This window comes from Cinclus cinclus, chromosome 12 (assembly GCF_963662255.1).
Source record: "Cinclus cinclus chromosome 12, bCinCin1.1, whole genome shotgun sequence".
Lineage (NCBI taxonomy): Eukaryota > Metazoa > Chordata > Aves > Passeriformes > Cinclidae > Cinclus > Cinclus cinclus.
Genome location: NC_085057.1, coordinates 16,615,062 through 16,639,149, shown reverse-complemented (window position 1 = coordinate 16,639,149; position 24,088 = coordinate 16,615,062). Strand labels below are relative to the sequence as shown.

General features: G+C 49.6%; 3 protein-coding genes across 3 annotated transcripts in view; all 3 read right to left on the bottom strand.

Annotated features, from left to right (window-relative positions):
* Positions 1–4,052: 4,052 nt before the first annotated feature.
* Positions 4,053–7,584, bottom strand: RBM15B (RNA binding motif protein 15B). The gene has a single exon (XM_062500611.1). The coding sequence runs from the start codon at positions 7,582–7,584 to the stop codon at positions 4,834–4,836; it is 2,751 nt and encodes a 916-aa protein (XP_062356595.1). The 3' UTR covers positions 4,053–4,833.
* A 376-nt stretch (positions 7,585–7,960) lies between these two features.
* MANF (mesencephalic astrocyte derived neurotrophic factor) lies at positions 7,961–12,612 on the bottom strand. Its single transcript, XM_062500736.1, has 4 exons — positions 12,478–12,612; positions 10,144–10,271; positions 9,240–9,381; positions 7,961–8,303 (listed from the first exon to the last, which is right to left on the bottom strand). The coding sequence occupies exons 1-4, from the start codon at positions 12,563–12,565 to the stop codon at positions 8,119–8,121; spliced, it is 543 nt and encodes a 180-aa protein (XP_062356720.1). The 5' UTR covers positions 12,566–12,612; the 3' UTR covers positions 7,961–8,118.
* A 7,218-nt stretch (positions 12,613–19,830) lies between these two features.
* DOCK3 (dedicator of cytokinesis 3) overlaps positions 19,831–24,088 on the bottom strand; it is a 105,123-nt gene continuing 100,865 nt past the window's right edge. Inside the window, exons 45-47 of the mRNA XM_062500450.1 lie at positions 21,490–21,612; positions 20,819–20,901; positions 19,831–20,337 (exon numbers count right to left, since the gene is read on the bottom strand). Coding sequence (XP_062356434.1) covers positions 19,831–20,337; positions 20,819–20,901; positions 21,490–21,612 — 713 coding nt within the window. The remainder of the gene's footprint in view (positions 20,338–20,818; positions 20,902–21,489; positions 21,613–24,088) is intronic.

The window sequence follows — 24,088 nt, the reverse complement described above, 5'->3', positions numbered from 1 at the left end:
AATTCTTAGTGGCATCCTCACCACACTGAGTGGGAGCTGTATGATGCCATACAGCTGGTGTTGGGCTATGGTTGTGTGGGGAGGTGCTCTGCAGTTCAGGTAGGGAATTCTGCATCTCCTGGGGAGTGCCAGGAGCTGGGAGCAGCACCAGCTTCCTTCCTCCTGCGCTTTGGCATTGCCCAGGCTGCCCTGTGGCTGTCAGGGCACAAGGGCAAATCAGGTGCTCCTGTGGGGGCAGGACAAGAGGCCCTGCCCTCAGAGCAGGAGGAAGAAATGACAGTGGATTGTTTGACTTCCCAGTGCAGCACCCAGCTGCACAGCTTGGGCCTGTGCTGTTTATTCCCAGGTCTTCAGAGAACACCCACTCACCTTTTTAACCCTTTCTCTGTTTTGGCCACTTTCAGAATAAGGTTTGAGGTAGAACAGGGAACTGGAGACATCTCTCCTTAACACTACAACCAGTTTTCCACCAAGAATGCTCATTTCAACTAAGGCTCAAGGTCTTACTGCTTGAAGAGGAAGGATTCCCTTTTGAACTGAAAGAAGGGATAGCTCTTTTTCCTTGCATCATTGCATCGACTTAATGCATGTACCCAGAGATGCTTGTTAATAATTAAAAAGAAAGGTTCTGCTGCAACTTCTAATGGATAATTGTACCCTATGCAGTCGATAAAGATGAACAAGTGACTACTACAGCATTTAAGACCAGCAATTGGAGTACCATTCTGATTAAATGATATGACTGGAAATCAGATATACTACTCAGGAGCTGTGGAAGTAGCTTCTGCCTTATCAGAAACCATCTCACCCAACTTCACCATAGAAAAATGTGCAGCTCAGGAGAAGAAAAAAAAGAAAGCATGTACTTAGCTACTCTGCCCAGGGAGATGCAGTGCCAGATGTCCGTATCTTGTTCTGGCGTTAAACCCCGGCTGTAATTGGCTGCATCTGCTGCTGGTTTAGGCTGCCTATTTCGGAGAAATTTGCCAGCTAGTTTTGTGAGACAGAACCAAAACGTCTGGAATGGAGCTCCTGTGTATGCATTTGACTTGAACCTGAGGTGCTGTAAGTATACGAGCTTTGTACCCTCCCACACAACTGCCCTAACTCCACTGAACAGAGTCAGAGGGAGGGGATTTGGGTTTTACCCTGTGGGGAAGGAGGCAGGGCCTGCAGGTCACCCCCCCCCAGTACTGCTGAAGCACCCTCAGCCACTGTCCTGGGAAGACCTGGCCTCTCTGAAGTTAAACACACATCTGGGAAAGCTGCCTGCACCCCATGCTACTGCCTTAGTTCTGGGGGTCTCAGTGAAGAGTTCTGGGGAACAGGTGACTGCACCAAGCTGGGTGCAAAATGAAGTTCAGAACTGAGGACTAGCAGGGATTATTTTGTTTTTGTTAGGCCATACTTCTGCAGCTGCTTGGGATGGGGAGAATTCTCAGCATTTGGAAAATCACCTGCCACCCTGGCATCATGATTTAATCTATTTAAAAGCATGTTGCTTGGAAAGAATCCTGTAATCTTCTGGAACACTCAGAGCACGTGGCTGATGTGGTGCCACATAGAATTTCTAATTTCTTCTATGCAGCAGTTACAGACCCTGTCTTAGGGGGTGGAAGTTTTAAATGTCCTGCCATCTGGCTAAGACATACTCCTACCTCTTCACCTGAGGAGAACAGGGACGATGCAGTTTCCTCCCACAATGGGAGCAGATGAGCCTGGCACAGCCCTCCTGCCACCATGGTCCTCATTGCACTGGGACCTGAGTACCTGCTTGGCCCATTTGGTGCACTGCAACACCCTTCCATGGAGCACAGCCTGTGGGATGCCCTGCCAGCACCCTGGGAGGGAGCAGCACATCCCTGCAAGGCTGGGGTTAAAAAATCTCCCACAGGCCAAGGCTGGGAGAACAGGGCACAAACCTCGCCAAGTGTAGCTGAGGGTAATGACTCGGGCTCCTCTGCACTGGTCAGAGCATGTCCAGGGCTAGCCCTCATCCCTGTTTCAGTAGGAAAGACAGCCAGCAACTGCTGTTAAAGAGACCTTGTAAGTCAGAATGTTTGCTGAAGGGGTGCTTAGAATAAAAGATGGGGTACCTCAGGCTAAGCATGAACACTCAGACTAGCCCATTCGTGTTCCCCCTCCAAGTTTCTGATCACCCCTGAGGAGCCAGACACCCTGCCCATCCCAGTTTAAGGCCCAAGTCTTTGATGCTGTAAGATCCAGATGCAGGGTTATTTTGCTGTAACTGCCAACCCTTTTCCAGGCCTGTTTCTCTTGGAATCAGCCTGGATGCCTCTGTGAAGGTGAGGGTGGTGGACATGGGTCCAGGATGGGGCCTTTGGCCATGGCACAGTCTGTTAAAGCCACGCTGTGGCTCCCTTGCCAGCTGGGGAGCAGGGAAGGCTCAGGTCATTGTGTTGGATGCTGCTGCTTCTCTCCCAGAGAAGCATGGTGTTTTTTCCATAACTCTCCAACTTCTCCTTTACACCCGTTAATTTTGGTAGGAGGGAGGTTTGTTGGTCCTGCATACTTAAAGCCATCAGCCACTTCTCTGGGAACAGAAATCCCATCATTCAAATCTCATACAACCTTTGTCTTCCATACCACCCCACACTATTTATTTACTTATTTCACAAGGAAAGTGGGAGATGGGGGATTTTGGGCTGTTCCTTGGCTTTGCCAGCAATCAGTTGCAGCTTTTAAAATTTACTGATTTTTTTTTCCTTCCTCTTCCTAACATACACACACAAGGCCTGTGCCCAGCACCATGAGCTGCAGCTCCCTCCCATTGCCAGCCAGGAGGGCACTTGCTCTGCCACCACATCACTGCCTCAAGCCGCCCGGACACCTCCAAGGCAGGATACTCCCACAAAAGCCTCTAATCCCTCCAGGACCAGCCACGAGGGGTATTTAATAGCACTCGGTTTCAGATAACGATGAACCGTTACAATTGTTGACATTTGGCACCATCGGGGACTCGGTCACCAGGGCGGAGCCGGTATCCCTATAACCCTGTGAAACCGGGGCAGAGCAGGGCCACCAGTGCAGCCTGCCCTGCGGGCAGCGGAGCTGCTCCTCTGCTCCCACAGCACATTCCCCGATCCCTGCTGTTCCCAGTGGAGCATTCAGCTCCCCTCTGACCCGTGTCTTCACGGAAGATGCATCAAGTGAAATGCAACCCCCCCCCCCCCCCCACTCCAACAAACCAACCCACACTTGTTGATATTAATGACCCATCATCAGCTGATGACGTCCCTACATCTGCAGGGTTAAAAAGCAAAAAATAATCACTAGACTGAGTTATGCTCCCTGCTAAGTAAGTCATGACACCAATCATACCTAAGAGGAGTTTTAGAAGGGCTTTTGGCAACCCCTAGCAAGTGACTTGCAGGGTCACAAAGATTGGTGTGAGATAAATCTGATTCTCCCAAGAATTTCTTCACTTGCTTATCATGAGAACAGCAACAAAAAAACACCTGCAAATCTAAAGAAACTTTAAAATGTATCATTTTTAATCCCACGCAGTTTTCTGTAAGTCTCCTAAAATCTACAGGCATCATTTTTAAAAATAAAAATATCCCCAAACAGAACAGTATGGATTTTAACTCCAGCTTGGACTTGTTACCACATCCTCAGGTTGCTGAGCACCCAGAGGGTCTGGCTGACCAACCAACTACCTCATACCACAGACAGCAAAGATGATGGATCCACCCTGCTTTAGAGCTCAGATTTTCATCTCGAGTGATTCCTCTGTTACAGATCACCTGTGGTAACAGAACACATTCTCAGCCAGACAGACACATTTCTATCTTTCTTTATAAGCCTGCAAAAAAATTAAACTTCGGGAAAAAAATAGCCATTTATCTTTCAATAAAGGATTCCAGGTAGTACATGATTGAATGCAAATGGGCACCTCCAGCTCACCAAACACCGTCATGCCCCTGACTTGTCCACATCTAATATGGGCACAAGAGGGTTCCCCCTTAAATCATTTTTTTTCCTCCTGCTTGTTTTGCCTTTTATAAAAATTGGGAATGCCAAACCTTTTTTGTTTTATCCAAGAACTTCTATGACTGAGACATGTGCCAGGTGGTCTCAAACCTCACCAGCTTGAATACAGGATCCACTCCTCAGTAGCAAACTTTTTGCGAAGTATCCACTAATTTTTTTGGTGTTTATGAAAAACACTTTTATTCTTGATCAGGATTAGCTTCCTTGGTAGCTGGCTTCCTGGGAAGCTTCTATTTTCAAATAGAGACTCAACAGCAAAGCATCCAGACTCAAATATACAAAATAAAAATCAAACAGGACCAAAAATAAAAAACCAAAAAAAACCAAACAAAAAAAACCACAACAGAACCAACCTTTCAGTCTCTGATACAGCAGAAAGAACCCCCCTTCTCCTCCCACCTTGAAGGACACATAAAGATGAAGGAGGTGCTCAAGGTTGGAATCTGAGACCTGGGCTGGGGCCTTGCCTGGCCTGGCTGCTCCTGCAGCACAGGGAACTCACCCTTCCTGGTCCAGAAGAACTCGGATACCGCACAAGTTTAGAAATCCATCAGTGAACAAGGCTTTACTGACAACTTTTCATACAGTTAAAAAATAAAAATACAGAACAACAGCGGACAGTGTCACATATTAAAAACGAATAAAATGGGCTCTATTTAAAATTTTAATAGATATTATAGGTATTAAAATTAATTAGAAACTAAAAATCTTACCACTTTGGTCAAGGTGTTTTGAGCCTCAACCAAAATGATCAGCCTTAAAAACAACTGGGCTGTGTGACACACAAAGAAAACATGGATTTTGAAAAGACAGTGTGGGCTAGGCAGTGTCTTTGACTATAACTATCACCATATGTTCTTCTTCTAACTTCCCCAATGTCCTTAGTGCTGACTGGAGGTACTGCTGAGAGAACTCGCAAGGAGGGAACGCGTAAAGCATGCCTGTGCTGTCCCTGCCCTTCGCCCCTCCCACGGGCAGGCTGATAACCCCAGCAGCCTGCTTCTGTTTCAAGTAGGAGACCAGATTCCTGAGAAGCCGTCGCTGCAAGCCAGGCTCTACCACAGGGAAGGTCCCCTCGGCCCCTGCCCCTGCCGGGGCGGACTGGGTGGCCAGGAGCACAGCGTAGCCGTTGGGGCTGCCTTGTTTGATGCGTCGGGTGACTTCATCCAGCTTGGGCTGGTCCAGCCGAAGTCTCTGAGCGATTTTGAGCTGCGTCAGCTTCCCGCCAGATGAATGGTCTTTGAGGAGTCCATTGATGACACCCAGGTCTCCCTCCAGGATGTGCATAGAGGTGGGGAAGCAGCTGTTTTTTAGCACAAGAAGCCCATTCCAAGCAAGTTGCAGTGTCTGAGCATATTCTGATAAATTCTTTAGCTTTTTGGTCTCAGATTTTGGCTCCTCGTGAGTTTTTGATTCCGATTCACCAGTTCGATGATTGCGTTCGCTGTCCCTTTTTTTGGGCTGGGGAGCATCGGCTGGCTCGCGATGGGGTTTCTCCTCAGCCGTGTGACGATTGTTCTGGAGGGAGTTGCTCTGCTCTTTCTCTGCTCCGGGTTCTGTAGTGTGATTCTCCTTGCGAGCCCTGTCAGGGCTGCGGTCTAGAGCTGGCCCACTGGCCTTTGTCCTGCTTCTGTCCTCGTAAGGCGAGTGAGTAGTCCTCCCGCGGTCACTGGAAAGGCTCCGGCGTCTCCGCCTCTCTTCCCACGGTTTGGGCACGCTGCGGTCACCGTCGCTGCCCCAGCGCTCCCCGCTCCGGCTGCGCATGGACCGGCTGTAGCTCTCCAGGTTGTTCCTGCGCTCGGCGTTTTTGGCAGGGCTGGCCCAGTCTGCCTCCACAAAGCTCCTGTCTCTGTCCGAGTACAGGAGGTGCGGAGGAGTCCTATCCCGCACCCTCAAGTCTTGCTCCAGGCTCCGGTGCCGGCTGTACCCGTCAGCCAGCAGCTCGTAGTGCACGGGGAGCGGCGCAGGCTGGTACTGCTGTGGGTATCTCGTCTCTTCTGCTTTGGCAAAATCCACTCGGAGCCTCCTCTCCGGTCCACCCAAGGGAAAGCCCCTCATCTGCGCACAGGCGGCCTGGGCAGCGTCCAAACTCTCGTACTGGATGTAAGCGAAGCTGTCGCCCTTCACGTAGTCAATAGTCCTGATACTGCCAAAGCGGTCGAACTCCCTGGCCAGGGCTGCCAGAGAAGTGCTGGGGCCAAGGCCCCCCACCCACAGCCGGGTGGTAGGGTTGGCTTTCCCGTAGCCGATTTTGATGGGGTTCCTGCCCACAACGCGGCCTGACATGGCCACCTTGGCCCGGTGAGCCATGTCCAAGTTCTGGAACTTGAGGAAGGCGTAGGCGCCGCCTTGGCCACGTGCAGGGCGCTTGATCACCACCTCCTCGATGATGCCATACTTCTCAAAGGCGCGCCTCAGCTCCACCTCTGACACGTTGTGGTCTAAGTTGCCGATGAAGAGGTTGCGGGTGGCTCTCTGGTCATCCTCCGGCATCAGGTCTTCCTCGGCCACGATGGGGTAACTGTACGGGCGACCGCGCTCATCGTACAGCCCGTAGTAATCCAGGGCTCGCTCCCGCTCCCGGGAAAGCCCGATGGCGGCCGCTTCCAGCGCGAAGGCAGCGGCGGCAGCGTGACGGGGCCGCGGCTCCCGCAGCAAGGGGCTGGTGACCGGCGACAGCGAGCGCTGCTTGTACTGGTAGGCGCTGTGCAGGGGCGGCAGGTACCCCAGCGGCTCCGGGGAGGGCGCAGGGGGCGGCGTGCGGCTGCGCCGGCCCCCGCGCAGGTACACGGGCTCCACCTTGAGCGGCCGGTCGTAGAGGAGCAGCTGCCGGGCCCGGGCGTGCCGACGGGCGTCGCGGGCGTCCCCGGGATGTCGGAAGTTCACGTAGGCGACGCGGCCGAGCTCGGGCGTGTGGGACAGCTTGACACTGATGTCCCCGGCGCCCCCACCCGCGAAGCGCTGGAAGAGGCGAAACAGCCCGTCCTCCAGCAGCTGGTCGGGCAGGGCCGCACTCAGCCCGCTCACCAGCAGCGTCTTGTACTCGCAGGAGCCGGGCGGCTCCCCGGCCAGCCCGGCCGAGCCCCCGAGCGGCGCCAGCAGCAGCGAGGGCGCGGCGCCCGGCGGCGGCCCGGCCAGCAGCAGCGACGGGGCTACCACGGCGCCCGGCAGCGCCTTGGCCTTGGGCACGCCGAGCGCCCGGGACGAGGAGGAGGAGGAGGACGAGGGGGCGGCCTGGCTGCCGCCGCGGGCGCCCGAGACCGAGCCGCTCCCCGCCGGGCGGTGGTTCGAGTCGCCTCCGCCGCCGGCGCGCTCATCGCCGCGGTGGCTGCGGGAGCTAGAGCCGCCTCCACCGCTGCTGCTGCTGGTGGTGGTGCCGCCGCCGCCGCCTCCGCCGCCGCCGCCGGGCGTGGACTTGTCCCGGCTGCTGCGGGAGGCGCCCGAGCTGCGGTGCGGGCCGCGCCGGCTGCTGCTCTCTCGGTCGCGGTCGCGGGGCCGCTTGGCGGCGGCGGCCGCACGTCCGCCCGCGGCCCCCGGCGGGCTCGAGTCGCGGTCGCTGCCGCGCTTCATCGCGCCGGGCCCGCGGCTCAGGAGGCGCCTCCGGCGGCCGCCGCCATCTTGGACAAAAGGGAGCGAAGGCGGCTCCGGCCGCCGCGCCGCGCGGGCCCTACGTCATCGCCCCGCGCGCAGCGCGCCGCAAGCCGGCGTCACGGGGCCGTGACGTCACACAGCGCGTCCCACCGCCCGCACGCGACGGCCGGACGGCCAATTAGGGCGGGCGGCGGAGCCCCGCCCCTCAGCGGGCTGAGGGGCGGGCACGGGGCCGGGCCCCGCATGGAGCTCGGGCGGGAGGGACCGGACGTGTCGAGACCCGGAGGGAACGGGGTGCGGAGGGGGGCGCGGAGGCGGGCGTGTCCGGCAATCACGTCACACAGCATGGCTCCACCCGGTACACACCGGCGAACTTTAATGAAAGTCCCGTACAAAGCGCGGGGCCGGCGTCGCCCCTCAGAGCCTCGAGGTCGCCCCTCACAGTCCCCTCGCAGCCCCGGTCTCGCCCCTCAGAGCCCCGGGATCGCCCCAGGGTCGCTCCGATCTCGGCCCTCAGAGGTCTGTCCGGGCGCCGGCCGCCCTCGGCGCGTACTTGGGCATCAGTTCGTGGATCCTGCGGATGAAGTCGGACTTCTCGGCACAGCCCTTGCACACCTCGCCCCAGTCATCCAGGATCCGCCGCAGCTCCTTGACGCGCAGCTTGCGCAGGTCCGCGGTGCTGAGGTCGATCTGCTTGTCTGCGGGGAGAGCAGAGCTGCACTCAGACATGCCAGGTGAGCTAGGAAGCCAAAACCCAAGAGGAAGACAGGTGCCGGAGGTGGAAGGAACGTCTAAATTAAGTTTTGGACAGCAGATATGGCTCTTAAAGCTAAAACTTATTAGGAGACAGAAAGCTTGGTTGGAGTTTAGATGCAGGAGTTCCACATGAGCCCTGAAAGCCCCTTTATTACACAAGCAGCAACACTTCCACTGGACAAAAGAAATGTAGCAGAGTGATTTCAAGAAAAATATAAGAAAGTGACACCAACAAAAAGCTTTTCAGGAAGCAACACGACCTTAGTAGGAGAAATGAGAAGTATAAAGACCCACAATCCAAGGGGTGTCTAGGGGGTGTAAGGGAAAGCTAGAGCAGGCATTTCTATGCCTGAATTTTGTATTAGTCTTTTCAGGAAGAGGAGTCATCTAGGAATATGAGAGTTCAAGGAAGGTAATGCAAAACAGAGAGTGGAATGCTCAAAGGAGACACCAGAGGAGGTGAGAAAGCAGCATTTATCACCCTGCTGCTGGAGAGCAGCTGGGACTGCAGAGTTGAGCTAAGGGCCCGAGCACTGCCAAAGCAACACCCCCGCCCACTGCCAGCCCAGGCTGTACCACATACCCTCCCAAACACGACATTCCAAACAGCAACGTGAGCACAGCAGTGCTGCTACACCTGGGAGTTAGTTATTCCAGGGGCTGATCAGAGCCCCCACAGAAGCCAGCATGGGTTAGCAGCCAACAATCTTACCTAAGCATCTCCACAGAACTCTAGGATGTTCATGGAGAGCAACCCAGGTTGCACAGCCTAACAAGGCTACAGAACTCAGGACTGAGCAGTTTTAGGATGTTGCTTCAACCCCACTGATCCACACCTCAGCAAATCACAGGCATTTTCTCTTGTGCAGGCAACTCACCGTATTTAAGTTCACAGATCTGACTGTCTTTCTTCTTTAGCTTCTCACAGATCTTTTCCACAGGAATGTGGTGACTCATGGGCTTCGATACCTCATTAATGATTTTGGTGGCTGCATCACTTGTGGCCCCAACATAATAGCACTAGAGGGAAGAAAAGAGTGAAGTGGGAATGCATGGAAAAAAACAAGAGTTTTCTGTCCCTGTTCTCATCTGTTTTTGCAGCTGGATGTTTACTGTTACAGAACCTCCCCAAGGGACTGCTAGAGCTGGACAAAAGGAGCCTAACTGAGCCCAGAATACTGAGCAGGTGTTTTCCATTGCACTGATTTTACAGCTGCTGAGGTTGGTAGTATTGTTTCTTAACTTTATAAAAATTGAAAAGGATTAGGAATAAAGTCTTCTTTCTTAAAAGAGCTTCTCTGAAGTGTTTCCCCTCTGCATGTCAGACAGTATCTCTGTAGTTCTCTGAGGAGAGTTCAGGGCCTTTTCCTTGGGCCTCTTCATTCACAAATTGCCTCTGGTTTTAGTAAGGGCAATTTTGTTTTCCTTCATTTAGTTCTCAGCTAAACAGCCAAACAGTATAAATATTTTAACAGATTTTACACCCCAAATACCATTTAAGGGAGAGAGAAGCCCTACATCAAACAAAAGCTTTGTAATTTCCCGTGCTTCAGTCACAACAGAGATGCCAGCCAGTCCAATCACTATTGACAGGGTGGTGATTTTTTCTTTTTTTTTTTTTTTTATGGTGAAGAGATTGAACTCAAGTCCTCTCTTAGAAAAATATACAGGATCAGCTGTGGCCGCAGAGCCAGCAAAAGCAGCCCCTGGGAAGCCACATCATACAAACTCAAGTTTCCCCTCATTTGCAGGAAGCAAATATTACTGCCTACCCCTACTTACCAGGCGGTTCTCTTTGCCCTTTGCTTCTTTGCAGGATTTCAAGAGCTCCTTTTCAATACTGGAAGGTGTGAATTCAATGTCGTTGTCCTTTAGACTCTGGTAGAACCTTCCCAGGAATGTGACACACACTGGAAGGGAAGACAGATGGAGTTATCAGCCAGAGCAGTAATCTCATGGGAGCTCTTAGAGGACACTTGTAGGGAAATGGAATCGGGGGTTTGAATAACAGAACTTTTCTGAACATCACCCATGGTTCAGAAAGTCATTCAGAGCACATGTGAACCAAGCACATGCCCTGGTACTTTTGGTGGGCTTGTAAGAATCTGAGGAATGAGATCCATGGAAGTGTCCAGGGGCCTCTGTACACTGTCCTGAGTGAGCACAGGATCATATCATGGAACCACACCCATGCAAAAATGTAAATTTAAAGTTGTCTTGCTGCTTTGGGAAGCAACTTGGGTGAACATGGGTGTCAAACCCAGTGCTGACAGAAAAACAACTCTGTACATAATCCTCTGAGACTCGCCATGTGCTGACTTCAGTAACGGGGTATCACTGATTACCAGGCTACTTGGGTTGAAATTACGTCCAAGAGAAAAGAAATGTGATCCCATGCTACGTCCATGTGGCACCTTTCTCCTTCTTTCATTTCCACAAGCTTCTGATGCAGTTTCAGATGGAAAGAGGGAAGACTCTTAGACATAACGCAACTCCCACAAGTGCAGCTGTGAGAGGACAGATCCAGGTTCCTGCCTGTGGGAAGGGCTGCACAACTCAGTCATTGCTCCTTCCCTTGGCAGCAGTCACTCTGCACGTGCTCCAAAGTGCAGCACTCCCGTGCATGGCTGGGAAGGAGGGCAGACAGCATGTGGGATGACTGAGGGACACCCCGAGTGTCGGATTTTGGTCATCCTGCTGCTCACAACCCATCTGTGGATATCAGCATCACCCGGACGGAGCGCTCTGCAGAGCCCCCTCAATTCCTGCTCAGCACCTGGGGATTCTCACACCTTCCTGCACAAGACAAGTGCCAGGAACCACTCAGCCTCTAAGGAACAAGTATGAGTTATAACTTTTATGGGATTTGTTTACCCCAGCCAGAAGGGACTGGCAAATATTATTGTCATTAGCAACTCGTGCTCAACTCAGAACACAATGCATGGCACAGTAATTGGGCAGGACAGGAAATGGAGTATGGCCATCACACAACTGAGTAGAAATGTACTTTCATTATATTAAAACTGGAACTAATTATAAGATGGGCCATTTTGGAAAACTTTTTGTATGCATACAGTACCCTTATCTATCTCCTACCAGTCTATTCCCAGTCACAGACACAACGATGTCCACTGTTGGGAATTGAAAACCTTGGAAAGAAAAATGACACTGGTGGCCACCATAGGATAGAAACACACTTCCACTCCGGTGCTGTGACAGCAGCTGGAAGTTTTGATTTACGGGGTTCCCTCCCCTCATTCCGCCTTATTGTCGGAGGAGTATTAGTATCTCAAACTCCCAACCAGCTATTGGAGCCCTCCTCAAGTTCTTGCTTCACTTGGGGAATCTCTTCAGTTCACTGCACAGGACCAACTTAATTTGCTGTGCAGCTCAACAGGTTCCACCCGAGGCGTTTGTATTTCCGTGGTACACAAAAGGCCTGACTTGATTTGGATCAGCTGCTCGCACTGAGAGGACTCCGAGCCCTCCATGAACTTAATTCTGTGATGACTAAGGGGGAGTCCCGGCGAGGTCCCGCTCGGTAACCTTACTCGCGTTCTCCTGCTTCCTGCTCCGGTCACCGTCACCCGGCTGGGACCGCTGCCCCGCCACTGCCGAGCTGCGACACTGCTGATCTCCCGGCCTGGAGACGGTCCGGTGTCGTCGCTACTCATCACCGTGGGGAGTCTACACTGACCCCGTGGAGAGGGACCGGCAGCTTCCCGACAGATGGAGTACCCTCCGAAGGGAGATCCCGTCCCAGGAGCGGGGCACGGCTGCAAGCCCCGCCCCGCCTGCCCCGCGAGCAGCCCGGCGCATCGCCCCGGCTCCGGACACCCCCGAGCACCGCCCCGGCACCGCTCACCCGCGAGCGGCGCCTGGCCCGGCCCGCCCGCACTTGGCCAGACTTGGGAGACTTTTCCTGCCGCTGGAGGCAGCTCTCCCGCCGGCCCGGCCCGGCCCCGGCGGCCGGGCTGTCACTCGGGGCTGTCACAGCCCCAAGGCTGCTCCGCGTCCCGGCCCCACAGCCCGGCGAACGGGCCAGACTGCGGGAGAGGACGGCGAGAAGCGGCCTTCCCCCCGCCGTGTCCGCGGGCCGGGCCCGTCCGCACTCACCCTCGCAGTCCCCTTCGCGCAGCGCCCGGCCACCGGCCGGCAGCAAGAGCAGGGCCAGCGCCGCGCAAAGCCCGTGGGCCGCCCGCATCCCGCCTCGCCCGGTAGCGCCCGCCGCACCGGCACCACCGGCACCACCACCACCCCACGCCGGCTGCCCCCGCCGCCGCCCCATTGGCCCGCTCCCCGCCCGGCCGCCACGCTCGCCGCTCCCATTGGCCGCGCCGCCCCCTCCACGAGAGAGTTGGCGGCCGCTGATTGGGGGGAGGTGGCAGAGCGCCGGCGCGGGTCCCCGCCCCCTTCGCCGCCATCTTTGTTAAGGGAAGGGCGCTCGCGAACGCGTCCTGAGTGCGGCCGCGGGCGCCATCTTGGAAAGGGTCAGGTCGTCGCACCTGCGGGCGGGCGGGGCTACCCTGGCTCTGTGCTCCGCTCTCCACGCGTGTCCTGGCTGTGGCGGCGCGGTGTGGGGCGCCGCAGGGTGAAGCTGAAGGGTCGCTCGAGGCTCCCAAGTAGCGTGGAGTCGACGGGGCTGAGGAGCCGTGTGGGCAGGGTGGGATGGGTGTCCCGTGAGGGGTGGAGCGGCTGGGACAGGCTCGGTGCCGGCACGGGCACAGCCCATCACGGGTGGCTCTTGGGTGCACCCTGTCAGGTACAAGGCCGGGACGATTCTGTTCCAAAAGCCCTCGCAGTTTGTGCTGTTAAGTACCTTCAACAACCCCAACACTGAGTTTATAACTGAAATCCCCTTCAGGTTGGGAGAGGAGCACACACCTGCTGAGAGCTCCTTGTGCGGCTTTACGTGTAACTCCTGTGTATCCTGGGATGTCATTCCAGTGAAAGGACGGGTGAAGTCACACAGCCCTGTGCTACAGCAAGGGAGCTCCCATGTAGTTCCGTGGGCTTTCTTACACAGGCTTTTTACCTTGCACTTCTTCTTGATCCATGGTGAGGTTTTTGGGGCTCTGTTTGTTCCACCACTCTCCAGGCCCTGTCTCTCTGCAGCCTTAGGGACTTGTCCTGGCTCAGACCTGGGTGATGGAGAGCTTGTGCTGGTCCTCACTGTTGTTTCTTCCTAGTGTCCAATCTAACCCTGGTCTTTGTCAGTGTGAAGCCATTCCCTCGTGTCCTTATCACTCCAGGGCTTTGTCCAAAGTCCTTCTCCTTGTTCTCTTGGAATCCCTTTAGGCATTGGAAGGTGCTCTAAGATTTACCTGGAACCTTCTCTGCTCTGCTCAGTCAACCAGTTGAGTGGGCAGGAGAGTTAATTTGGCTCGGTGGCTCTGTGGGGATTGGAGTCCTTGGGAAGTGCAGGTAAATAGAGGGTGTTCCTGGCAGCTGTGGGGGCTGGGGCTGGAGCTGCACTGGCTCTGCTGTCTGAGAGTACAAATCTCTTACAGCCATTGAGGGGATGAAGGGGCTCAGCCTCGGGTATTGGGGTGCTAGGACAAAGAAGTGAGTTCTGTTAAGGTGAAGGGGAAACACTTTGGATAAAGGTAATGTAGTACTGCTGTGAATGAATGCTAACTAGAAGATGAAGTGTAATAGACCTACTGTTCAAAAATTTGGTTTAGTTTATGTGGGATTGACAGTAAAGCCTGTCAAAAGGGAGAAGTGGTATGTGAACCTTGTCTTAAGACACCTGAGCTTGGAGCTCTGCCTTGTGAACTGTCTGTGTTTGTGTCCATGGCTTGTTAAGAGTCCTCTACAAATTTATGCACAGGGTGTAGAAGGCTGAATCTTTCATCTGCCAGGTTAAAGTAATATCTGCAGGTTTAATTTCTCCTCTTACCAGCTTTGTAATGAAATTCATACTGAGTTGGACAAGTCATATAATGAAATTGTGTTGAAGTTTTCTTATTTAGGTAAGAAGAGGTATTTGGATATGGGACTTAGATTTCAATCTGACTAGTAGCAGCTTAAATAAAGTATTGGACTTGCACTGTAAAAAAATTTGTTGGTTTTAACAGAAACTAGAGTATTTTTTAAATTCTTGTTTAAAGCTGAGGGCTTCACACATCTTATGTTGTGCCAAAGGACAGTTTTTATTTCCTGTGCTTGCTTAATAAATAGTTTTTATCTGAGTAAGAAATACTTAGCTAAGCTTTAATAAGCTGGCTTAGAAACACTCTCAAAGGGTCTGATTGAATGCAGGGTGGAACATCAGTCCTGGAAGGAGTGGCTGAGAGTCCCAGGGTGTTCAGGCTGGAGATCTTACCACATTCTACAGCAGCTTGAAAGGTTGTAGCCAGGTGTGGGTCAGCCTTTTCTCCCAGGGAACAAGTGATAGGAGAAGAGGAAATGGCCTCAAGTTGTGCCAGGGAAGGTTCAGGTTGGATATTGGGAAAAATTTCTTTACTAAAAGGATGGTTAAGTCCTGGAACAGGTTGCCCAGGGAAATGGTGGAGTCAGCATCCCTGGAAGTGTTCAAAAACCAAGTGGATGTGGCACTTCACAATATGGTTTAGAGGGCAGAGTGCTATTTGGTTGAAGGTTGGACTTGGTGATCTTGGAGGTCTTTTCTAACCGGAATGATTTTATGATTCTGTTTTATGATTGAGACAGACTTCTTCAGACATCAGGTGACCATTTTAGCTAAGCCACAGGTTGATACTTCAGATGCACTGAAGTACTGTGTTACGGTTTCTCTTCTCAGTGTTTGTATGTGGGTGCCTTGGCAGTCCATGTACATCCCGGGGCCAGCTGAAGAGTCAGACTTGCTGCTAAATGTCTTTTGAGACAGGTTTCAGAAGTTTTTTTGTTGGTTTGTCAAGACATTAAATGTATTATTTTGCCTCCTGTACAATGACCTTGTTTACTGGTGGTAATGGAAGAAAATTTGAGACTGGGAGCCTGTAGAAGTCACCATGGCTCTGAACTCCCAAATCCTGTGTTCCTACATGTCTTAACTACTATTCTTTCACATTTACTATGTTAAAATGATTAGTAAGTATTTAAGTACTATTGCAATAATAGAGTAGCGATCTTCTAGGCAGTGAGATAGTGGTGGTTTAACCCCAGCTGTTAAGGATGTGGCACCCTTATCAGCTACTCCAGAGCTGTCCTAGGGGAGAGCTTTGTCTCTGACAGTATTGCCCCAAAACTGTGCCTGGGGCTGTACCTGCTGCTTGCTTCAAGAAGTTGATATTAAATAACACTGTCAGCTAAAAGAGGGAAGCCATTCCCTTACCACACAAAGTCCTTTTGGTTGCCCCCATTTTTCTCATTCCCACAAAGGTGGGAAGTGAGGGCTGTTCCTTGTCTCTTGTGGAGTTTTGGAGCAGCCTGAGGATATCCCTGCCTCGAGGACAGCAATGACCATACAGCTGTACTGTTTTAATATCAGGTATTAATCTTTAATTCCACATCACAGCAGTTGAGTGAATGGGTAAGGGAAAGGAACCCAAAACAAACGGCAGATATTTACATCTAAAATTCACACCACTTATTTGTTGGTTCTGGAAACATGCTATCACAATATATACAATTAAGTACCTTTAGGACACTTGTACAAATTAATTTTTTTCCTTTTGAATTTGATTTCCATTATAGATAAGATAGCTGTTTTTATTTTATTTTAAACATGAATACACAAAAGAGAAGTGGTTAGAGGTTTTTGCCTTTTTTTTTTCCTTTAAATAAGCACAGAATGCCAGAGGTTAAAAACACATTTACAGGGCAGAATACCAGTCAGACATCACAATCTATACATTTTTTGCTCAATTTCCTGTACAAATACACAGCATTCAAATGGGGGTATTTACAAAGAAGCATGACCAGAGGATATTTTAAATATCACATAATTTGTTTCCCAAAGGCTCTTGCTCTCTCCAGCCTCCCCAGTTTTGGCTGATACTCCCACAGAAGGGATATGCAATATCCCTTACCTAAAAAAGGGTAAGTAAGCTAAAAACCAAACAGAGGAAAATATGAAAAAGGATTTGAGTCTTGCATACAGCAATAAAACCAACCCAACTATTTGGGGAAAAAAAAAAAGTAGGATTCAGAAAAATTGTTTTAATTGCTTTTCTTCTACCACTGTAGCTCATTCTCAATTTTGTTTCAGATGGGGCCAGCAGGTATATGGATGATGGAGAGACTTATAGCAGGATTCCAATTTTTCTCAGGAATGCACATGCTATTTTGTTATGCAAAGAAAACCCAATGAAGGCAAGTACATTGAGGTTTGAATTAGAGTTAGGCGTAGAATGTCAAGGTCCTGTTCAAAATATCCTGTTGCTGTGGTTTATACAAGGAATCTTCAAATCCTGTTGGGCAAGTGCAACAGCTGCTGTTGCTTCCACTGCTCCAGGACTGAGCTTGATGTTGGAGTTGTACTATGCTAAAAGACACCTCACCCTACGGAGAAATAGTAGTTCCAGGCAATATTAGTTCCAAGATTCACAAAATCTTAATAATAGTCTTTCTGTCTTCTGCTCCCTTTAAGGCAAACACTGAAAAGGGAGGCAGAATTCTTAGTAGATATCAGAACAATAACAAATTTAATTCCAGAGACACTTAAATTTGGCAAATTCAGCTATTTATTCCACCCTTCTTTATGTGGACCTGGCATAGATTAGGTATTTGTACACATCACCTGATTGATCTTCCAACTCTTGCAAATATACAGGAATGCCAGACTCCCCAAATGGTCTCACTGCTGTTGTACCAGGTCTATAATCAGAGCAGGATGATGCATTTTCAGACTGATTAGAGCTCTGGTGGGCAGGTTTTCCAGCTGCCTGGGACTTAGTTCCATGGTAATTGCATTCTTGGTTCTGCAGAGTTTTATTTGCAAGACCTGCTGTTTTTTCACATTAAGGAAGCTCGGTAAGTCACTACATTTACTACTTTTAGTCTTGCTGCCAGGAAAAAAAAAAAAAACAAAAGACACCAGGGCAAGGGAGATGGAACTAAAACTTAGCTCTTTTAAGAACTTCACTGGAAGAGTCTCAGTAGGATTGGAGGATAGCTTGTGTGAAAACGTTTCACCCTTTTCTAAGGAATTACCTTGACTTACCTTTACTGAAAAGATCAGTTGTTTTTCTACATTTATTCTATGCCAGAGATCCAGCTTGGTTTGTTAACATTGAAGACTGTCCTAGCATTGGAAAACTCTCCTTCCTGCTAAAGATGAGACATCCACTATAGCCCAGATTTTAGTATCATTGTTTAAATTGTGAAGGATATATAATGATTACAAGCAGCCTGTGTTAGTAACAAAATAGAGGAAGCAAGAGAGACTTTGTTCCAGCCAAATAGGCCATTTAAGAAACAAATCCATAACTGAGTGGTTTTGCATGGGGTAGAGCTTGAGAAAGAAAACAAAGAAATCCTCTTAAAGTCCCCTTTGTGCAACTTCTGAGTCCAGACTTTATACAGCCAGACTATCTTTAGCCAGTTCAGAAACCATGTACTCTGCCCAGTCACTGTATTTAGAGGTAGTGCTAAAGGTGACCTGTAAAATATTTATTATAATCCTTTTTTGCTTCTTTATGCAGTTTTTAGCAGGAGAAACTGAGCAGTTAGGCAAGAATTCAAGATGTAAGTTGAGTGCTGTTTCTGGCACTAATTTATATGGTGGAGGTCTTATTTGAATGTGCTTCAGATTTTTCAGTGGTAGGAAAGAGGGAGGGCTGTTCCCATCCTACGGAGTGTGCTTTGCAGTCTGCAGGGGGAAGGGTTATAGGGAAGGCTAAAATGTGTGTGGGTGTGGCAAGGGAAAGGAAGGTGACTTGTTAATCTAAAAACATTACGTATTTGATACTATTTTGATTGAAAACTTCTTGAAAAGTATGAAAACAGGAATAAAAGGTTTCTTAGAACCAATATATTTTCTTTGTAAAGAACAATATTACCCAGAGATATTTTTTTCCTGAACTGTGCAAGTACTGATTAAAAGGCATGGTTTTGGTTCATAGACCTGTACTGTCTTCAGCTCTGCACAGTTCTGGTTTGTGTGGTGTCCCCCCTACCCACTGGGGACAACCCTGGGGGCTTTGTGTCCCCCACGATGTTCTTCAGCCCTTTCTAGAGCTTACCAATAAAAATGCATGGGATTGGGGAAGGCTGTATTGCTGCCTGAGGAGAAAAGGAAAAAGAAACCAGAAACTCTCTTCTTCCAGAAGAGAGAAGCAGTAGCTCTTACTACACATTCTAAAGAAGCAAAAGAGGAAACAAACACTTGTTCTTTACAGGTTGCCTTTAAGGTCCCTGACTCTGGGGTGTACACTTGATATCGGGCAGTGCTCGAGTCTCGGTGTTTTCTGTCTGCTCTGAGAGATGGGACATTCTTTCTGCACACCAGCTGCAGTGAGTTGTTGGGAGGGACTGAGGATGTTAACAGGAATGAATCTCAGCTCCTGGGTGATGGAAGTGGGTGAGAATTATGATGTTCAGCCCTGAGGCAAGGATTGTTGGATGTGATGTATTTAAGCCACCTTTTCTTTACTGGCTGGATCATCAACCAGCTTGTGGCATGAGAAACTCAATTTGGTTGGTTTTGTTTTAATCTGGAATAGAAATGCTGGTGTCAACAGCCTGCCCAAAGCTGGGCATGGGAAAGGCCTACAATGAGGTTGTAGCTCCAGTAGCCACCAACCTCCTCTCACTCTGTAGCACAGATGAATAACACGATTCCCATGAGAAAGCAGATTGGCTTAGCCAGTGAAAGCAAAATTTAAGAAATGAAACAGTACATAAAAAACAAAGGAGGCAGAGTTTGTTGGAAACGATATCTTAGAGATCAGTGCATCAGCACTGCTTAGATTGCCTCAGCACCTGTGAACCAATGCAGGGAGATCACTGCACAGATATGTACAATCCTGCTCTCAAAAGAGCCAATTTCTTCTTAGAATTGCCATCTTTCCACTGCCTGCAGCTCATGCACCTTCCAGCCTGACAGTTCATGGAATCCCTGATTTCAGCAATGAGCTTTCAATTCTGTACAGCAAAGAAATATGTCCCTAGTGCAACTGCTTCTACTCATGTGCGTCTCAGAACTGGGAGGAAAGCAGGTTCAAAATCAACTTGCCACATTCCCCCCATTTTCCCCTCCACTTAAAATTGTATTTTTCAGCTTCTGCAAGTCTCTATGGCTCATATGCCGTATGATGTGGTTAAGAAACTGCAGAAGGAATAAACTGTCCACTGCACAGAAAGTTAAAAAACATAACGGAAAGGTGTAAAAAGAAATTAAAAAGGAAAGCAGCAACCTGCCATGCTGGCCCAATTGCTTTTGTGGGCTTCAGACATAACCTTGCGGCAGTAGAAAATCGGCTTGCTGTTCTCCGAGTCCTGCTCTCTCTCTGTTGTATCCAGACCTGGAATGCCAATGCCAGCTGCATCCAGGAGCTGTCCCTACTGCTCGCTGATGCCGTGCTCCCATGCCACCCTGGCCTGCTCTTCCTTTCCACCACTCACTGGTTGGGCCACTTTACGGTGCAGCGGGCGGTGTTTGTCATCATCCTCAATGATCATCCCCTCCTCGTTCTCCATGTTTGGCAGCCGGGAGTGGTAAGGTTTGGGGGGTAAAGCAGGAGGGTCCATGTTGTCCTGAGGAATGACTCCAGACGGAGCAGAGTGGCTTCGGCATGGCTGGGATTTGAGCGACTCCAGGACATCAGGCTCAGAGAGACTGTACCTGACAGGGAGGTAGGGTGTCTCTAGATCTTCATCAGTGTTCCAGGCCTGGCTGGGCACAGAATCCATGGTGTCTGTGCGAGGAGGTGGCTCAGAAGAATGTCCAAAATTGCTCTCGCTCAAGGAAGAGACACCACTGCTGGCACTGCCAGATAAAGTGGAGTTACTGCCATCTAGACCAGACTGTGGACTGGTGGGCGATGCAGGGATAGGATGAAGAGGGGACTGTGTGGAGAGAAACAAAACCAGGTTAAAATTGAAAAAGGAAGTAATGCTGCATCTTGTGTGTTGATCCCCATTTCAGCTTTTGACAGTGTTGTTAACAACGGCGCAGTTCCATTTGTGTTCAGGATGTCAAGGATTACTGGTTTACATGTATGGAAGTACCACTTGTGGGCAGACAAGTGCACTCAACAACACCAGAGCTGTTAGAGAAACAGCAGCTGAGGTGATGATCAGAGTGCTGAATTCACAGCATATGGTGAAAAAATGGAAAAGGGAAGGACCTACAACCTGTGAGTTATTTCTATAGCATTCAGCTGTGGAATAGGTTAAGAGCTTTCAGTGGGTTTTCTCATCTGCAAGTTACTAGCATCTTAAAAATAGTGTTTCTGCATTCAGAGGCTTTGCGGTGGGGACAGAGAAGGGAGAACCCTTTCAGCACCCCATTGTTGTCCCACATCCCTCTCTGCTCTCCTGCCATTACCTTGCGCAACGTTCGTGCAGGCAGTGCTGGAGGAGCATCACTGAGCTGGTGGTGGAAGGCATCAAAGTGCAGTGAGTAGTGTCCTGGAACAAGACAAGGGTCAGAAATGCAGACTTGTGCTGTTTCATTGCAGCCACAGAGCTGGGTTTGGCTCTGTAATGCCAGGTAACAGCCCCAAACACTGCTAACGCCAACCTGGGGCTGCCTGTCTGATGGAAACTGCAGAGTGCATCTGTCACACACAGGCTGCTAAGGAGAAATATAGTGCAGAGAGAGATTTTTTCATCGCTCCATTATCAAGGACCTCATGGCAAGTCAGGCTCTTAAACAATGAACATTTGAAGTTTTGTTTAATAATTTTAATAAATAGTTTAATAACTTTAACTTAAATCATTACTAAAGTTGGTCATTGGTAAGAAGCTACACCAAGCTTCAGCATTTTGACATTTAGTTCTAGTCCCAAAGTACACACAGGTCCACATTGCTTAAGGACTGCCAGAATATGAAGATTTTGGGGAAAAAAAAAAAAAAAAAAGACAACCTAGCAGACCAGGAAAACCTATGGGGTTTTTGTTTCTGGTTGTTTTTACAGGGGTCAGCTTTTAGGTGGTCTGGATCTGTGTGTGTGTGAGTGCAGGCATGAGCAGCAGGCCTGCTGGGCACGTCCTTACCATGGGGCAGGCTTCGGGGAGGCACTGGTGGGGCCAGGATGCTCCCAGCGTGGGCAGACAGGAATGGCAGCGCCTCTCGGCTTCCGCTGTCCAGGCTCCAGCTACTGGGTGCTGCTGGCACAGCTGGGGGATTGAAACAGATGTAACTCGGGTGATGGGACAGGGAGTCTGTGGGGCCAGCACTGGCTTTCCAGTGTGCTCTTCAGCAGCAGAGACACAGATTCCAGGGACTTGGTGAATGGCAGGATTGACAGCACAGAAAGGCTACAGAGTGTTAAGTTGAGAGATGATTTATTAGGGAAGTGAGAGTTAGGTGATGGCAGGGTTAGTCTGCCGAGCTCCCCTCCATTCCTGGGCTGGTTTCTAGCAAATCTGAAGAGCAGTAGGACTCTGGCAGGTTTTTTTTGCAAATCAGTGTGGAGGTAATAATGCAATCCCACCAATGGAACAGTGGCTGGATCTCAGGTGTGAGCTGTTCTGCTTGGTGGGGAGGGGTGACAAGGGAGCATGGCAAAACCCTCTCTATACACAGGACAGCCTGTGGCTGCACTGCAGGCTCAGTGAGGACTGAATAAAGACATGAGGGAAATTATATCGCAATCCCTTTCAATCTGTTGCAAAATAAATTATTTCAAAGCTTAAATTTGCTAAGATACAAAGTTGATCAAGAACTTTGATACAAAAATATTTAAGACAACATTTTGACCTCCTTGTGTTACTGAGTGTCCTGAAGACGTCAATTCTTTGCGAATCAGGAAGTATCTATATACTTCATTTAACAGAGAGTGAATAGTATCTTCATCGACTTGGTTTTTCATAGAAATAAAAGCTGCTTCTTGACATGAACCTTTGTCAAGATCTTGAGAATTCTGTCGACCTTGAACATTATTAAAATGCACCTTTCCTCCTTCCTTCCAAGCAAGACTTGATTTATTAAGACATGCAATAGTTGTTTGCTTATTTAAAAACAAGTATGCAACTGCAATTTCTTCAGATTAGCAAAGAGAGGAATAAAAGTAATTAATTGAGCCTGGCAAAGGAAACTGAGATAAAAATAGCTTTATCCATCTTCAGTTTGCAAAATGGAAGCCTGGAGAAATAAACATGGAGTTTGACATCTGAAGAGGATTTCTCCTAAATTAAAATGCCTGCAGCCATTTTTGGTGCATTTCTTTCTAAAATGACTTTGAAAGGTTTCTCTCTCTCTCTTTTTTTTTTTTTTTTTTTTTTGTCTCCCTAGTTCATGAGTTAGCATGAGCATGGGGGTCCCCAAGGCCTAAAATTCCCTAAAGTAAAAAAGATCACAGTGATAGCTTCATAAGATGGAACAAACCCCATAAAATATAAAAGTGATTTTTTTTTTTTCCAAAGAGAGATTTCAGCCTGAGAATCCAAGAAAGGCATATGAAGAAGACACTAAGAATCTTGACAGAGAACAGGTTCCAAACAGGGTCTACCTCTCCATACAAGTAATGTGGCTCCAGATGGATTTTCCCTGTGTACATGCCAATGCTCTCATTTGCACTACTGCAATTGGTGTCAAATGGCTAAAACAGAGGGACAAGATGTACAGCAGTGCCAGCCTTGCTCATCTCTCCTGCCATGTCCCAGGATCAAACAAAAAGGGCACAAAACTTGATTTGCTTGGCCTGTAAAACTATTGCTGTGCTTGTTGTTTTGGGGATTTTTTAAACACTGAGATGCAGAATGTGAAGAAGAACACATGGTACCCCGGTGAAAAATCCATTTATGCTTGCTCAGTCACAGCTTTGAGTATTTGGGAGTGCTGGAAGAAGGTGAGATGATTCTGAAGAGTGGCTGCTGCCCATTAAAACCAGTGTTTTAGTCAAAATGCTTCAGGGAAGAAGTGAAGCAGGGAGCTCCCAGTGCTGTGACTTAGCCCGTGACTCTCTCTGTGACTGTTCTTAGTGGCTCAGTGGCCAAGTTTAATTAGTGGGGTAGCTGCATTTGAACCATTCTGCCCTGGGTGATTGATGTCACCATTGTCACTGGGAATTACTGAGCAGAACTTCTGACAGGGCCAGGAAGGGGTGGGGGAAGTCAGGGCCCTGACTGCTCACAAAATCCAGGGCAGATGGCATCCCAGCTACATGGAAAGCTGAGGGTTCAGGCCTGCCAAGAGCACCTGCAACTGCATTTTGCCACCAGCCAGGCACAAGAGCTGAGATTTCTGCCACACCATCCCCACTGAACATCACTTGTGTCTTGTGGCTTCTTAGGCATTCTGTCCTTGATCTCTTGGCACTGAATACCTCACTCCTGCATAATATCACTCACAGATACAAACTCAAGTATTTTTTCCTAGAGAGACAATAAATATGTATCTACCTTCCTTTTCCAGATCTTTCTCCTGTCCAGTACAAAGATCTCACCATCTCTGTCATATGTTTGGTTCAAACCAACATGGCTAAGCTGGAGCTCTTAATCCCTCACTCTCCAGTCTTAGCTCTCTTGTCATCGCTCATTATTGTCATCAAGTCATCATTCTGCCATTTATTCAGAGCTGGTGATTGGTTTCAATCTGGACTGCTCATGTTGAAGTAGGGGATTCTGATTTATTAGAAATTCTAAAATAAAA